Source organism: Camelus dromedarius, chromosome 5, assembly GCF_036321535.1.
Source record: "Camelus dromedarius isolate mCamDro1 chromosome 5, mCamDro1.pat, whole genome shotgun sequence".
NCBI classification, from domain to species: domain Eukaryota; kingdom Metazoa; phylum Chordata; class Mammalia; order Artiodactyla; family Camelidae; genus Camelus; species Camelus dromedarius.
In genome coordinates this window covers 89,918,837-89,934,138 of record NC_087440.1, presented here as the reverse complement: position 1 = coordinate 89,934,138, position 15,302 = coordinate 89,918,837, and the positions used below count along the sequence as shown (strand labels likewise).

The window sequence follows — 15,302 nt, the reverse complement described above, 5'->3', positions numbered from 1 at the left end:
GTTTGCCGCGGTGTGTCCCCATTATACAGGAGAGGACCCTGAGGTTGGGCGGCCGAGTTGGGATCTGAACCCAGGTCCCAGGATTCCAGGCCCACTCCAGAGCGAGTGCACGCCACCTCCGGCCCAGCTGATCCGCATCGCTCACGCCGGGAAGTTCCCGGGCCGAGCAGGCAGTGGGCCCCCCGGCCCGACCTAGCTCCACGGTCCCTCCGCGGCGAACACCAGGTTTCCTCTCCCGGCCGGGGTGAGCGGGCGGGCGCACGAAGCACATTCTTTGTCTGCAGCGCCTGTGCACCTCCGCCGCCCGCCCGCCCGCTACGTGCCCCCCGTTCTGCCCGCCCAGCCCGCCCAGCCAATGAGGCGCGGCGGCGGCGCGCAGGGCCTGGGGTGTTGTCCGCGCCTCGCCCGTCCATTGGTTGAGCTCTGCGCCCCGCCCGAGCCCGGCTGGTCGGTCTTGGGGGCGGGACTCGCGGCCCGAGGTGAGGGACCACCGGCTGCGAGCGGAGTGTAGCTGGAGTGAGCACGCCGGCCGGCGAGGGACGTGCGCCCGGCGAGGAGTAGCGCCCTGAGCCGCCGCCGTTGCCGCCCCTAGACCTCGGCCTGCGCGGGGCTCCGCGTTAGGAGGCGGCGGCCAGGCCAAGTCCCAGCCCAGCAAGGCCGGGGAGCCCTCGACGGCGACCTGTCCGGCGAGGGGCCAAAGAAGGAGGACAAGGAGGAAGGGCGGCGTCGCCGGGGACCCGGCAATGGCGCTCGACTTTCTGGCTGGATGCGCTGGAGGTAAGGAGGCAGGCGGGTCCGGCATGAGGGCCTGGTACGGCGGGCGCCCGGAGCAAGGCGTCTGGGATGCGAGGCCATCTCACCTAGGAGCATTCGGCCCAACGGCTTACACTGTGGCTGAGGTTTCCTCGTCTCTAAAATGGGACAACAATGCTCTCGTCTCACCGAGCTCTCGTGGGCGTAAATTGGCATCAAGCCTGGAGGGCGCCTAGCGCGCTGTCCTCGAGGGCAAGTGTCTTTTAAGTCCTTCGGGGCACGTTCGTACGAGAGGTCGGGGGCTCCGGGGCAGCACCGTGGCTGCCAGGGGCCTGCCAGAAGGATACCCCACTGCCGTCCTCGCCCGAGGTCATCGGATGGCGAGGCCCTGAGCACATCTCTCTCACCTCCTCCTCCGGCCCCCACCCACCCGGAGCGGGGTCTCCTCCCTGGGCCCAAGAAGTTTGAGACTGGCTCTACCCACTCTCCCGCAGTCCGCCTGGTGGGGCTGCGGCCAGGCCACCGGACGACCCCCTAGTGGGTTGGCCTAAAAGGCGCCGAGTCACGTCTTGGAGCCCCGTCCCCAGCTTATATGCCGTTCAGTGAACTGCTGGGAGGGCAGACTACACCCGGGTGGCAGAGTGGCCCTGACACGCCATGTGAGCTAGGCCTTGGGCACACGCGTGCGTGTAGCCGGTATGGGGCACCTTCACCGAGGCGGGGACGCGGCGCTGGGGTCCTCTCTAAGCCTGTGTACCCAGAAGGACCTGAGTCTCTGCTGTGGCCTGACCGTGGGCGTTTCTCTGCTTTTACTTAAAGGGTTAATTTATTCAACAAGTAGTCAGTGGGAGCCTAGTTTACCTATCAGGGAGTGGGGCTGAGAGACGCGGCAGAGGACCGGCTGGGTGGCCCCAGGCCCGGTCCTGCTCCGACGTTTCCCACGACGGATGCTTCTCTCCTCCAGCACCCGCCCTTGTTTTCACTCTGCATCGGCTTGGGCTCGCTCCAGTAAAGCTCTCAGCTACCTGCCAGCGTGGGCATCTTGGAGGAAGAGGAGTGAGTAGACTAGCAGTGGCCTGAAGTCTTTAAACGGTGTGGCGCAGCTTCCTGCTCTGGGCGAGAGGAGGCTGGTAGAGAAGGGAGTGTTCTAGGGAAGTGTCCCCTGTGGTTACCCAGTCGGGTCTCCAGGCCTCAGGAAACAGGCTAGAGGGGAGGAAGAAACCCCAGAGCTTCCTGTAAATTGGGGAGCATTTTTCCCAAGCCCAGGGTGCAGAGGAGACAGGAGAGGTCGGTCTCTGTGTCCAGCTCGCAGTTCCACCCAACTCCATCCCACTCTCTGCTCTTCCCGTCCCTCTCGGGGAACCTCCCCAGTGTCCTGCTACCAGGCCGCTGACTCCTCCTGGGCCCCAGACCCTTCTCTACTTACCCACAGTGGTAGCTTAGTCCAGGGCTAATGCCCCTTTCCAACTTCTTGGGGAGTGTGGGTTCTTTCCCCAGAGGGATGGGATTCCTTCTATACTCACACAGGTGTCCTGGGAGCCATGAGGTTTGAGGTTTGGGCCAGGCCCTTCCTTCAGACACACATGTTAAGTCACTCTGGGCTCTTGCTTGTGCAGGGCCCTGCCTGGGGTGTCTTGTGCCCATCCTCACCAAGCCCACCTGGGAGAGAGCCTGTCTAGGTCCCAGGGTTGGAGTAAAGACAGGGTCCAGAACTCTGGGGAGCTGTAGGCCTCCACAGCCCCACCCCACTATCTGGGTCCAAGTGGAAGCATAGGGCAGGTGGTGCCCACTTCCCCTTCGTGTGGGTAGAGGATCAGCAGCTCCTGGGCCCAGGGACCCTTTCCTAGTATTAACCCAGGAGAAACCTAGGCCTTGAGAAGTGGAAGGATTAGTGCAGATCACACTGGCTCCTCCAGTGGGGCGGGGCCGCCCTGCTCTCCCCTTCCCCCAGCCTCAGGGCGCTAGGGGCCGGCCTGCGGGACAGTGAGCTGATTGTGTCCCAGGCCAGCCTTCCAGGCCCCTGGCACGGCCTGGCCAGAGCTGAGGGGCCGTACAGAAACTGCACAGGCAGCACCCCTACCTGGGGGCCCGGCCCCAGGGGCCCCCGCCTGCTTCCTTTGGGTTTGGGCTCCTCAAGGCCTAGGGCTCAAGGCAGATGATGGCTATCTTTCCAGGGTTGGAGTGGGGGTTACTGGGGTGGCTGTTGATTCCTGGGAGGAAGCACAGTAAATCACCTCTGATTGGCTGAGTGTGGGCCTCGTGTTCAACATCACCCTCAGGGAGGCAGGGTGGGACCTTGATTGACAGTATCCCCGAGGCTTCATGGGGTCAAAGGGTCCAAATGCCTACCCACACTCCCCCACAAGGGATCAGTCCCAGGTCTTGGGCCCATTGGACCTTGGGCTCTGGATGGAGATCTTCCTGCTGCGAGTATGGATGAGAGGTGGTGCAGAGAGAAACTCAACCGTTGGCAGAGGGACCCCACCATGGGGGACAGGTCAGTCATCCTGGTGTTCCTTCCCACCACCTCTGCTGCCAGGTGCCTCCAGGACAGTGGTCCCCACTCCTGCCCTGGAGGGTCATGGGATGGCGGGGGTGCCCCTGAAAGTCCAGCTCATGTAGGGCAGTGGGCACTGGCTTTGGAGTTGGGGAACAGGGTCACTTCAGCTGCTGTGGCTATAGGCCTCAGTGTCCTCTCGGGCAGATGGCTCTGCAGGCCTCCTGGCTCTCAAGGTGACTGGGAGGTTAAAAGGATGGGCTTTGGGGGACTGGAGGGCCCCACAGCCCACTCTGTTCCTATGGACGGGCACGTTTTGGGCGAGGGTGACCCAGCCCTTCACCTGAGGGCACTACAACAAATTGAGGGAGAAAGTAGGAGATCCTTGGTGGGGCTCCCAACAGAGCTGGTGGGGCGAGGGGTGCCCCGCCCACCCTGGAGGCTGAGGAAGGCTGCGGCTGAAACCTGGGCAAGCCTGGAGCCAGAGGCAGGGCTGTCCACTCACTGGAAGGGGACCCCCCCGAGGTGGGCCTGGCGGCAGGTGCCGCGGCTGGTGAGAGGAAGAAGACAGGTGGCAGGCAGACCCCGGCAGTGCTAGGTTTTCAGAACCCAAGGAGATGCAGTTCCGGCCCAAGAAGGGAGGTTCCAGAACTAGGATTTTCAAAGTCATAAAATTCAAAACATGAAATGAAGAAAAGGGTAGATCTCAAATGATAGAAACAAAGTGTGTCTCAAAGACCAGAAACACAGAGGTGGGAGTCCAGACAGAAAGACAGACTTGGGGTGTCTTTTCCCCCAAGCTGTGAATGTTAGGGGTTCCAGAGGGAGAAAAAGTTCTAGAGATGATGAGTATGATGAATACCTAACAGTGGAAATCTTCTCTGACCAGAAAAAAGTGAGTCTGCAGACTGAAAGGGCTGGGGGAGTTCCAGGCAGGGTTATTTTAAAGAAAAAAGACACACACACCCTTGGTATCTCCTGGTGACAGTCCAAAAACCTTCAGATAAAACCTCAGAGGCTTCCTGACAGAATAAATAAACTATTGGCAAAGGAGAAGAAATACAGTGTCAGCGGGTTGCTCGTCCACAGAGCTGGAAACCAGAAGATTCTGGGACACGGCCACCCTAATGGCCTCAGCCCGGAATCCTCACCAGAGCACAGGACCGTTTTCCCAGATGGCGTTCAAGGAGCAGGTTTTGCAGATGAGCAGGAGTTCAGAGGGCGTGTCCCCATGCGTTACATCTGAGGGACATAGAAAGGCTCCAGTGATCAGAGCAGAGACTGCCCCCTCCAAGGTGGGGGGAGAGGTGTAGAGGGGAGGGAATCGCACCGAGTCTGGTGGGGCTTATAGGTGAAGACCAGTGGAAGCTGGCAGGGTGGGAGTCTTTTTGGGGTGGCTCTTAGGGGCAGTGTGGGACGGTGGGGGGCAGAGCGCGCCTCCTCTCTCACCCTGGGATGGAGGTGTGTGTGACGGTTCTGACCCTGTTTCTATGTGATGATGATGATGAGTGTTAGAAAGCAGCAGTAATGCTTAGATGAACCTACAAATTAACCAGCAGAAAGGGAATGAGGAGCAGTTTGCCTGAACCAGCAGAAACGTGGAAAGGGAAGGGATTACAATAAATCATGCCCATAAAATAAGATGGAGGCACGTCAGATCTCTTGTCTTGGCAAAACCTGAGACTGCTTCAGACGGATGGCAGAGACCAAAACCCAGCTGTAGGCTGTTTGTGGGACATCTGAAGCAGAGGAGTAAAACAGGGCCTGAAAATCAAGAACTGGACAAAACTGTACCAGGCACCTGTGACCCAACAGAAAGCTGGATTGGCAAAGTGGGTTTTAAGGTCCGAAGCACTAAACAAGGGGAAGAGGACATGATATAAAGATTAAAAATACAATTTATGAAGCAGTGCAAGAACTCCCATCAACTCTGGGGCGTCCCCCAACACAGTGCCCAGCTCTAGCGGGGAGGGGGATGCGTGGTTAAGGGGGAGGGCTCCGGGGCCAGGTCTGCGTTCCACCACTTACTTAGCTGTGTGGCGTGGACAAACTGCTTTTCTGTGTCTCAGTTTCCTCATCTGTAAAATGAGCAGGTCTTTATAGGAGTAGCAGAGGGGGTGTTAGGTACAAGACTAAGGACAGTAACCAGTAGGTAGAAACATTACTGTTTGTGACCCAACAAGTGTTGGCTGTTTTAATTACACACAAACACCACTAGCAATAAAAGGAGTACTTCGAGATGTACACCCATGAAATTCTAGGGAGGAAGGCATGGGAGTTGGTGTGGCAGTTACTTGACCTCCCTGAGCCTCAGTTTCTCCTTCTGTGAGGTGGGGGAACAGGACTGCCTGATTCACAGGGACGTTTACAACAGTGATATGTACAGCACGCAGGACTCTGAGAAGTGTTTGTGAGCCATTTGGAGGGGGAGCCTTTGTCCTTTGAGGGGGTGCTGGGTTTTGGCAAGTCCTGGACTGATACATAACCAAGCGTGAATGCGGAGTCACAAGCTGCCTCCCTGGGCAACAAGCTGGCTCCCAGGCAGAGAAGAGGGGGTGGGAAGCCAGCACCCGTGATCCGGTCCTGGGTCGGCACTTCCAGGGTGGGGGGCTGCCCTGGGGGAGGGTGGCGCTCACACCCACACAGGTGAGGAGAGTGAGGCTCAGACTCGAGGCCTTTGTGAGCTCAGCCAGCTGGTAGATGACAGCGAAACTTTAAATCTGCATGAGGCTCTGGCCCCAAGTCCAAAATCTCTGGAGCCCTTGACCATGCTAGGTATTGGAGCAATGGGACCATCTTAGAAGCGGCATGTGCAGCCTCCCAAGGGGCAACTTCTGTGGTCACCTGCAGTGAGCAGCAGGGTGGACTGAGAGACACCAGCTTTGAGTTGGATGGATCCTGGCTTGACCCTGGGGATGTCACCCTGACCTACCCTGGCCCCACCCCCAACCCTGGCCATGACGATGATAGGGCTCCCAGGCCATGCCAGGCACGCTGCAGCTCCCACACAGTCCCAGCCAGGTCTCCACCCCGCAGTGCGGTTTCAGGGCATTTGGGTCACAAGTCCTCCTTTCTTTCTCCAGGTGTGGCAGGCGTGCTGGTGGGACACCCGTTTGACACGGTCAAGGTGAGTCTCTTGTGGCGGTTTTATTCTCTGGCCCTTGTGGAGGTACAGACGTTGGAGGGAGGCCCACAGGGCTGGGGCAGCTGGAGGCGCCTTTCTGATGACCGCCGCAGGGACACTTCCAAGGTCTTTGCACAGGTTCTAGAGTAAAGGTAGACTCAGGGTTCTCCCCGCTGCCCAGGCGAGCGGCGGCTTGTCCAGCCGGCAGAGCGGGCCTGTCCTCCTGGGTCTGTCCTGACGTCTCCCACCCAGGGCTGAACTTCGAGATCCTTCCTGGGGCTTGGCCAGCTGGGACTTAGGGGCCAAAGTTACGTTTCCTTTTGCCCAGAGCGGGGACACCCACACTGTCCTTACGCAGAACTCCAGCCAGCTTCCTGAAAGAAAAGTTCAGAGAGAAAATAACAGAAAAGTCAAACCTTGTCAGTCCTTCCTGTGTCTGTGGTCTTCACAGGGCAGCGGTTATCAGTGCTGAGAAAGTGAGCGGTCGTTTCCTGAGGGCCAGTGTGCGCCCGCGGGGTGCTGATGACTCCAGACTGTGGCCCCTGTGCCGCGAGCCTGCACCTGGGACACTGTCGGGCTGTGGGCTCTCCGATGCCTCTGAAAGGAAACCAAGGAAGTCCATGTTCCCAGCTGGAAATTCCCAAATAAGATTTTCCCCCTGCTGTTGGCGTTTTTGTCCTTAAACGAGCCAAGTCAGGGCCCTTCCTTGCCGGCTTACCTGGGGGCCAGGTGAGCTGCAGGCAGCAGGCACTAGGCTAGACCTTGTGTCTCGCCGTCAACACTGTACTTGGCCCCACTTCCCACTGGGGCGAGGGCAGAGCGCAGGCGAGGATGTCATCCCTAGCTGGCAGAGTGGACTTCCCATCTCTTTTTTCAGGAGCCCAGGTGTTCCTGGGCCGAGAATAGGTCTTGTGAACTAGGGCTGGGATTTCCTCCAGTAAAGGCATGAGGGCCCTGCTGTATGCATTGGCTCTGACCAGAAAAAGTCCTGTCTCTGGGGCTTGTGCCCCTCCAGGCCCTCTGCCAGCCTTCTGCCCTGGGATCGTGGCCCGTCACGCTACCTCCGACCTGCATGGTGAGGGGCTGGCAAGATCACTGAAGCCTTTGTTCCCTGGGCTCAGCAGCGTAGTTTGTGCTGGACAAAATGCAAGTTCTCATGGGCACCAATTTCCTTCCCATCCACTGTGGGCAAATTTGGGGAGGAGGCAGAAGGGTCAGGCTTTCTGGCCAGGCAGGAGCCCCTGAGTCCCCCAACGCACCCGCTGAGAGTGAGGTGCTGTGGGATGCTGTCCCGTGCTCTGCCCAGCTGGCTACCCATGGAGCCTGCCTGCTGGCCGGGGAGCCCAAAGCAGCCTGGCCAAGGGCCCATGCTACGCCGTGCTCTATCTTGTGAGTACCTCTCAAACCTGCATCCAGCCAAGAAGTACCTCTGAGTCTCTTCCTCAGCCCAGCTTCGCAGAGATCTCTGCCCTCAGTCAGTCCCACCAAGCGGGGGTGGGGGCACTGTCCTGTGCCTCCAGTTCCCTCTGAGCACCTGAGCCATGACCTGGGCCCCCTGTAGTAATTCGGGTACAGGATCCTCTCCACCCCACTGAGTTCTTGTCTCTGGGACACCCCCCACCCTTACCTGGCACCTGGAGGGTGGTCTTTAAGGAAATCCATTTGTAACTGTGGCCCACCAGCATCACACCTGGGCAAACCTGTCTTTACAAGCCAAGCTTTTTACTACGAAGGGGGAGAACCTCCCCCCCCCCAGGAATGACCACTGCCACTCAACCTTGGACCCCCCCGTCCCACCACAGGCCCACACACTACTACACTGTGCTGACTAGAGAGCACATCCACTTTAATGCTGTATCCCCCTGCCTTATTATTTTTAAACTGGCTGTTTTCCATTATGAAATTTAAGCATTCTAATTAAAAGAAATTTGGGAAATGTGATAGATTTTAAATGTGTTTTAATCATCAGGTGCATACACATCTTTTTGGTTGGCTTTCTATTACATAAGTGATATAGGTCATAAACAAAACAAAACGTTAACCATAATAGAGAAATATAAATTAGGAAGAAAAAAAACAACAGTCCTATATGTAACTTTCTCCCAGCCCTTGTTACCGATTCCTACCGACAAACAGGCATGCACACGGACCCATGTATATTCCTTGCTTTTGGCAAAAGCGGGATGTGCTTCTTAGCTCTGTGGCTGTTGTTTTAATTGAAATTCCACACGTGGAGAGAAGCACACGCCTGCTGCATGTGTGAATCGTGATCATCATCCCACACCTGAGGAAAGAAACGAGGCCAGCCCCCCAGAAGCCCCCCACTCCCCTCCTGACAGCTCCGCGCTCCCCTTCTCCAGGCGGCCGCCATCCTGACCTCGCACCGTGGTGCCTTCTACGTCTTCTCAAACCTCATGTGCTTGGACCTGTGCTCGGAATCTTTGAGGGGACACAGTGCTCCATGTCCATCCACACTGTCTCAGGGCCGGGACGTTTGCAGTTTGTTCCTCTAGGTCCTTAGAACTGAAATTTGAGTCCAAAATTTGGTTTTCCCTCTCTTGCGCCCAGAACTGCAGCCACTGGCCTTAGACACACCACCTCCACACGTGTTTCTGTGGGAGGGTTATGTTCCGTCCCACATCACTGGACATGACAGTAACCAGGGACGCCATGTCTGAGCCTGCTTTTCCCAGGGAGCAGCTGTCCTGGGCCAGGGAGGGAGCCGGGAGGCTGGGGGCTGGCCTTGGGGGTCCCGTGCCTGGATGTGATGTTGAAATTTTGTGTTGCTTTAACTGCCTTTACTTTCTGAGCTAGGGGCTGTCTCCATCCATAGCAAAATGTAACTTTGTTGTAGATGAGCGTAAGCCTCACCCTGGAGAGCACTAGTAAGTACAGACCAGGTGAACCCCACGCTTCTCTTCCCTGTCCTCGCTGAATCAGCCCCTGGGCCTGGCCCCCACCCGGCCCCGCCCTCCCCCCGAGTTCCCTTCCGGACTAGCAGGGGACAGGGAGGGTGTGAGGTGAGCCTGGACCCAGCACAGGTCCTGGGGAGGGGGCCCTGGTGCTGGTTGAGAAAAATCAGCCCCCTCTGGATCAGAGGATCTTCATGTTGGGGTCTCTAGCCCATTTGGGGAGCTGGGAGCTTCCTGGGCTGGTGTGTGAATGACCACTTTTCTTGTACAAGGTCCTGTCCCTCAGAATGTTAAGAACCTCACCTCTCGAAGTTTTGGGACTTGGGCCACTGGGCCACATTTTACCTCCAAATCTGGTCCTTTAGACTCCTAGACAGGAGGCTCTCACCCCAGACCTGGGGGTCAAACACAGACAGGAGTAGGCCCCTGCAGTCTCTTGTGGGACCTGAGCTGGCCTGAGCCTCGGCTTGAAACCATATCCAGCCTGCAAAGACTTAGAGATGCCACCGGGTGTCTGAAAGTCCGACCCATGGATGGGACAGCTCTGCTTCATATCCTGTCTGCTAACACAGCCCTGGTGTCAGTGTCAGGGGCCACAGGAGGAAGAGGCGGTCCCCCAGAGACCCCAGAACACTGAAGGGAAAATGAAAAACCTCGCATCACAGAAACAGCCTGAGCCAGAACTCGTGGTGTTAACATCTTAAAGTTCACTGAGTGGTTGTTTTCCTCCTCTGGGCCGTATTATTATTTCCTCCTCTGCCTTATTATTATTATAAGAGTGGGGAGGGGTGCTGAGGTGAACGCTGCAAGGGCCCTCAGTTGTTGGCTGCCTCTCAGAGTAGGGGTGCCAGCTGTCGGGGTCCTTGGGTGCAGAGATGGTACTCGTTTCCTCACAAAGCATATTCTGTAAGTGCATTTGCCAGCAGACGATCCACCTGGTCTCACCAGGCAGCACCCCCGCCCCACCCTGGCCTCGACCAACACAGCCACTCATGTCCTTGGAGGGGACAGCCTTGGCCGAGTTGCCAAGCATCTCTGAGCCTCAGTCTTCCCATCTTTGAAATGGGAGCAACCAAACCCATCTCAGGCTGGTAATTACTTCCGAGCCTCTCTCCGCTGCCCAGCACGGAAAGGCGCTCACGCCGTGGCCCTGGCTGTGAGAGTGATGATTTCTGTCAGAGCTGGAGACCAGCTCCTGAGAATGGGACTTAACCTAGCTCCCTCCACCCCGTGACATGGATTCTGAGTTTAGGAAATGTGTTCCCACTCCGCACCGTGGGACCTGCATATCCAGCGCAGAGATAAGCTCCCCGTCAACAAAGAAGGCTTTCACAGTAAGGTTCTAGACTGCTGGGCTCCAAGGGCAGCCAAGCCTGATCCCCCAGGTCCCAGAGCTGCTGACGTGGTCCCCAAGGAGGCTATCAGCTCCTCTCCTGCCACCACTTTACTAACTCATGACCACTGCCCTCACTAGGGGCCCCTAGCAGAAACCAAGTGGGAGGCCCGTGAGGCCCAAGATGCCTCACTTTTAGAGCCCATTGCATGCTGCTAGCCCCCGATAAGGGGAGGGTGGACGTTAGACCCGGAGCCCCTTTGGCATCGGCCATGATTTGCCACCCGGACAGTGGGGAGATCTCAGGAGATGCCTCATGTCCCACTGTCAGTATGTAGTGCAGAGAGAGTGAAGCAGGGGGCTTACCCTCTATTCATCTGAGGTCTTGGGGACCCGCTGCCCCTCTTCAGCTGGCTGTCTCTGGCCTTTTGCCCACCGATACCCCTCCCTGAGGAGGCACAGACACCCAGCCTCGCCCCGCCTCACCCTGGAATTCCAAAAGCCACAGAAAGCTACTTAGCTCCCTACTTCATGCGTCCAGCCTATTGCCTCGAGATCTGGGCTGACCAAGTGCCAGCCCCAGGGAGCTGGGTGCTCTGGCCCTGGCTTGCTGCCTTTCACTGGGTCCCCCTTCCAGGTGCGGCTTCAGGTCCAGAGCATGGAGAAGCCCCAGTACCGAGGGACCCTGCACTGCTTCCAGGCCATCATCAAGCAGGAGAGCGTGAGTGACCTGGGCCTGGGACCAGTGGGGGTGGGAAACCAGCCTAGACTGCTTCACTCGCAGACCACAGAGTGGGAAAAGCAGGCATCCGGGTAACTATTGGGCAAATCCTGGCTTTGGAAACGGGAAGCCCAGGCCTCTGAGATTGAGGACTTTGGTTCTAATAAAATTCTGTTTGATGCTGGTGACCACTTGGGGTGGGCTGGGGGAGCTGTCACCAGTGGGGGTTCCCTGGGGAGGTGGGCAGGGCAACCAAAGACTGACACGGCTTCGTGCGCCCTGCAGGTGCTGGGCCTGTACCGGGGCCTGGGCTCGCCCCTCATGGGACTCACCTTCATCAATGCGCTGGTGTTCGGAGTACAGGGCAACACTCTCCGGGCCCTGGGCCAGGACTCACCACTGAACCAGTTCCTGGCGGGCGCGGCAGCGGGCACCATCCAGTGCGTCATCTGCTGCCCCATGGAGCTGGCCAAGACGCGGCTGCAACTGCAGGACGCGGGGCCCGCCCGCACCTACCGCGGCCCCCTGGACTGCCTGGCGCAGATCTACCGGCAGGAAGGCCTGCGCGGTGTCAACCGGGGCATGGCCTCCACGCTGCTGCGCGAGACCCCCAGCTTCGGCGTCTACTTCCTCGCCTACGACGTGCTGACCCGCACGCTGGGCTGTGAGCCGGGCGACCGCCTGGTGGTGCCCAAGCTGCTGCTGGCGGGCGGCACGTCGGGCATCCTGTCCTGGCTCTCCACCTACCCTGTGGACGTGGTCAAGTCGCGGCTGCAGGCCGATGGGCTGCGGGGCGCCCCCCGCTACCGCGGCATCGTCGACTGCGTGCGCCAGAGCTACCAGGCCGAGGGCTGGCGTGTTTTCACGCGCGGCCTGGCCTCCACGCTGTTGCGCGCCTTCCCTGTCAACGCCGCCACCTTTGCCACCGTCACTGTGGTGCTCACCTATGCACGTGGTGAGGAGGCCCGGCCTGAGGGCGAGGCTGTGCCCGCTACCTCTGCTGCCCCAGCAGGTCCTACCCTGGCCCAGCCCTCCAGCCTGTGATGCCTGGGACCCTGGCAGGGAAGAGCCTGACCTCCCCAAGGACCGCTTTTCAAAAACACAACATAGATATAAATTGACCCCTGGCCGATCGCCCTGCCCAGACTCCCAAACTCCATGGGCCATGCACTCCATCAGACCTGGGTTGAATTCTTCTCCTCGGCTGGGTGACCTTGGCCACAAATTTGACTTTCTCAGTTTTCTCCACTGTGAAATGGGGATCCTCGCACCCACATTGTACAGTCAGGAAGCTCAGAGATGATGCCTGGTGCAGTGCCAGCCTGGCACGGTTACTTTGAGTCTTCCAGAAACCCAGCCAACACTCCAGCCTTCCCTGGGATCCCAGCCACAGCCCCACAGGGTCTCTCTCCCCATCGATGGGCTGCTCAGCGACTCACTAGTTGGAAACCCTCAGCCAGGCAGAGCTCTGGGGACGTCTTGGCCTCTTGTGTGGTCTGTATGGGACAGGCAGGCAGCTCAGGCCTCCTGGTGTCATAGAACTGAACCCTCTGCCAGTGATCACAGCTTCTCCATGTGGCACTGCCACGAGTACCCCTACTGCCAATCCCACTGGAGGGTAACTTGGGGGACCCACTAAGAAGAACCTTCTAGAGGCTCCATATTAGCCTAGGGGCTGGAGTAGGGGAGTGGGCACAGGCCAGTAGGAGAGGTGATCTCAATTAAATACAGCTGAGGAAAGGGAAGTCTTTTCACCATCTGGGCCTCAGGCTGCCCATTTTTAAAATGGGGGCATAGGTCAGCTGATGTCTGGGGCGCTGGCCCACTACTGCCATCCAAGTTTTCCCAACGTGTGCAGAGGGGTCAGCAGGGAAAGCAGTATAGGGAGCCCCCACCCCAGCCGGCGGTGTCTTTCCTAGGCGATCTCACTGCCTGGTGTTTCCGCGAGGCCAGGCAGGGCCTGTTAGTGGGCACAGGTACGGCAGGGTTGGACCCCTTCAGACTGAACAGCACCTGAGCCCACCCTCCAGGGGCTGTCACCAGAAGCAGAGTGGAGGTGTGAGCTTAGGGCAGCCTGGCACTTCCAGTACATTGTGGCCGTGAGATGGGACGAGGAGGTGGCGAATACTTCTGCACAAGTTGGAGGTGCCTGAGGTCTCCTTTGCCCTGAGTGAGGCTCAGCCTCCTGGCTGATATGATAAGCTCTCCCAGGAGACAGACTGTTCAAGGAAGACAGGACTCCCACCTTGTGGCATCGTTGTTGTACAGAAACCACCAAGGGAATAAAGTGTTCTTTGTTTTTTCAGGAGAACTGGGCTGCACTTGTGGATCACAGAGGAAGGGGTTTCCCCACCCCCTCACTGGAGCCCGAGGAGCCGGCTTGGTGGCCAATGTGCCCTCAGGCCCTGATGGCAGCCCCAGCTGTGTGGCCTGGGTGGGCTGTGGGCTACCTCCAGATATTCAGTTTCCTCATCTACAAAATGGGGCTAGTGGAGGCCTGGGGATTAAGTGAGTAAATCTCACAGGCCCGTTGGATGCAGCTCAGCCATTCAGCAAGTGATGGGAGGCCTGGTGCTCGCCGTCCTCCAGCTGGAGGCTGTGTGCTGTGACTTCTCTGGAAAGGCTGCAGTGTGGAGGCTCAGAGGACTCTACCTGAGGCCAGAAACGTCTTCCCAGAGCAGGGAGGTCTCCGTGGAGCTCTGAAGGGTGAATGGACCTGTCCATCTGAGGTTAGACCTAACCCAACCTACACAGTCTCTGATGGCTTCCTGGAGGAGGCCTTGCATGCCAAAGGGGTGTCTTCATGTCTGCCCACCCCCACATCTGCTCAGCCTCCTGGCGTCAATCCTGGGCTCCCTGAGTCTCCACAGCTGCCAACCTGGAGTCTCTAACCTTCCAACCACTGAGCCAGAAGCCTCTGCCCACCTGCAGAGGGGGCAGGAGAGAGGCCCCCCTCAACGTTCCCTCCCAGAGGGCGCCCGCTCTCCTGGGCCTTTATACCCCATTGAACCCCCAGCACCAGCCTGTGACCTCAGGCTTGTCTGCAGTTACCAGGGACAGGCAGGTGGGAAGGGGCTAGCTGGTGACCCCAGGCAAGGTGTCCTCAGATGCATCACAGGCTCCATGAACCCAGCGGAGCCCCCCAGCCCAATGGGGTCCCAGGCAGCATCCTTCCCCAATGAAATTTTCCTGGCCTCTCTCCCTACTCTTTCCTCTGAAAGAAACCATGCAGATGCTAAAACCCAGGGTCCCCCGTTCCCGCCCAAGCCACTGATGGTTAAACATTACCAAGTCAGGCAGGAGGACAGGTTGGCAGAGGTGCGGGGTTTTTAATAAATTTTTGGACACTCCATCTTCTCCCTGATTTGAATTTTTATTTATTTTATTTGGAATGAGTAATACAGTAATGTGGTTAAAAATAACAAATGCAAACAGAACCCACACTGTACAGTGAAGAGGAAAACTTGTCCCCACCCCTCCCAGCCGGTGCCCCCCTTCCCGGAGCAGGACCCCCTCCAGTGGCTGGAGACCTGCCAGCAAGTCCCGGGCAAGTCCCAGCACGTGGGGACCTCCAGGCTCCCGCAAAGACTGGCCCAGGGACTGACCGTGCTGTTCTTTGCTTTCTGCAGTTGACGATTATCTGGGAGATTGTAGCAGGTTCCCAGGGTTCCCAGAACAATGTCCCACAAACTGTGGCAGAAACAATAGACATTTATTCTCTTAAGTCCTGGGGGCCAGAAGTGTGAAACTGAGCTGTCAGCAGGGTTGGTTCCTCCTGAAGTTTCCAGGGAAGAACCTTTCTGGCCTCTCCCGGCATCAGGCGCCCGGCAGTCCTTGGCTTGTAGGCACATTTCTCCAACGTGCCTCCATCTTCACGTGGCCTTCTCCCCTCTATGTCTCTGTTCTTCACCTCTTTTTATAAGGGCACCAGTCGTTGGCTTGAGAGCCCACCCTACTCCAGG

General features: G+C 58.1%; 1 protein-coding gene across 3 annotated transcripts; it reads left to right on the top strand.

The window, feature by feature from the left end:
* Positions 1-416: 416 nt before the first annotated feature.
* Positions 417-14,692, top strand: SLC25A29 (solute carrier family 25 member 29). 3 transcript variants are annotated; one of them, XM_064486251.1, is made up of 6 exons: positions 417-777; positions 1,718-1,809; positions 3,120-3,250; positions 6,334-6,377; positions 11,257-11,340; positions 11,626-14,692. In XM_064486251.1, the coding sequence occupies exons 3-6, from the start codon at positions 3,163-3,165 to the stop codon at positions 12,382-12,384; spliced, it is 975 nt and encodes a 324-aa protein (XP_064342321.1). In that variant the 5' UTR covers positions 417-777; positions 1,718-1,809; positions 3,120-3,162; the 3' UTR covers positions 12,385-14,692. The 3 variants fall into 3 exon arrangements, with proteins under 3 accessions (XP_064342321.1, XP_064342320.1, XP_010985799.2); XM_064486250.1 differs by having other exon boundaries at positions 1,718-3,250; XM_010987497.3 differs by lacking the exons at positions 1,718-1,809; positions 3,120-3,250 and having other exon boundaries at positions 418-777.
* The last annotated feature ends 610 nt before the right edge of the window (positions 14,693-15,302 follow it).

Excerpts from the sequence above, each read along its gene's own strand:
- SLC25A29 (XM_064486250.1), top strand. The coding sequence starts at position 3,076 with ATGGGGTCAAAGGGTCCAAATGCCTACCCACACTCCCCCACAAGGGAT. Across the intron at positions 3,251-6,333 it reads GACCCCACCATGGGGGACAG|GTGTGGCAGGCGTGCTGGTG; the intron begins GTCAGTCATCCT and ends TTCTTTCTCCAG. Across the intron at positions 6,378-11,256 it reads ACCCGTTTGACACGGTCAAG|GTGCGGCTTCAGGTCCAGAG; the intron begins GTGAGTCTCTTG and ends TCCCCCTTCCAG.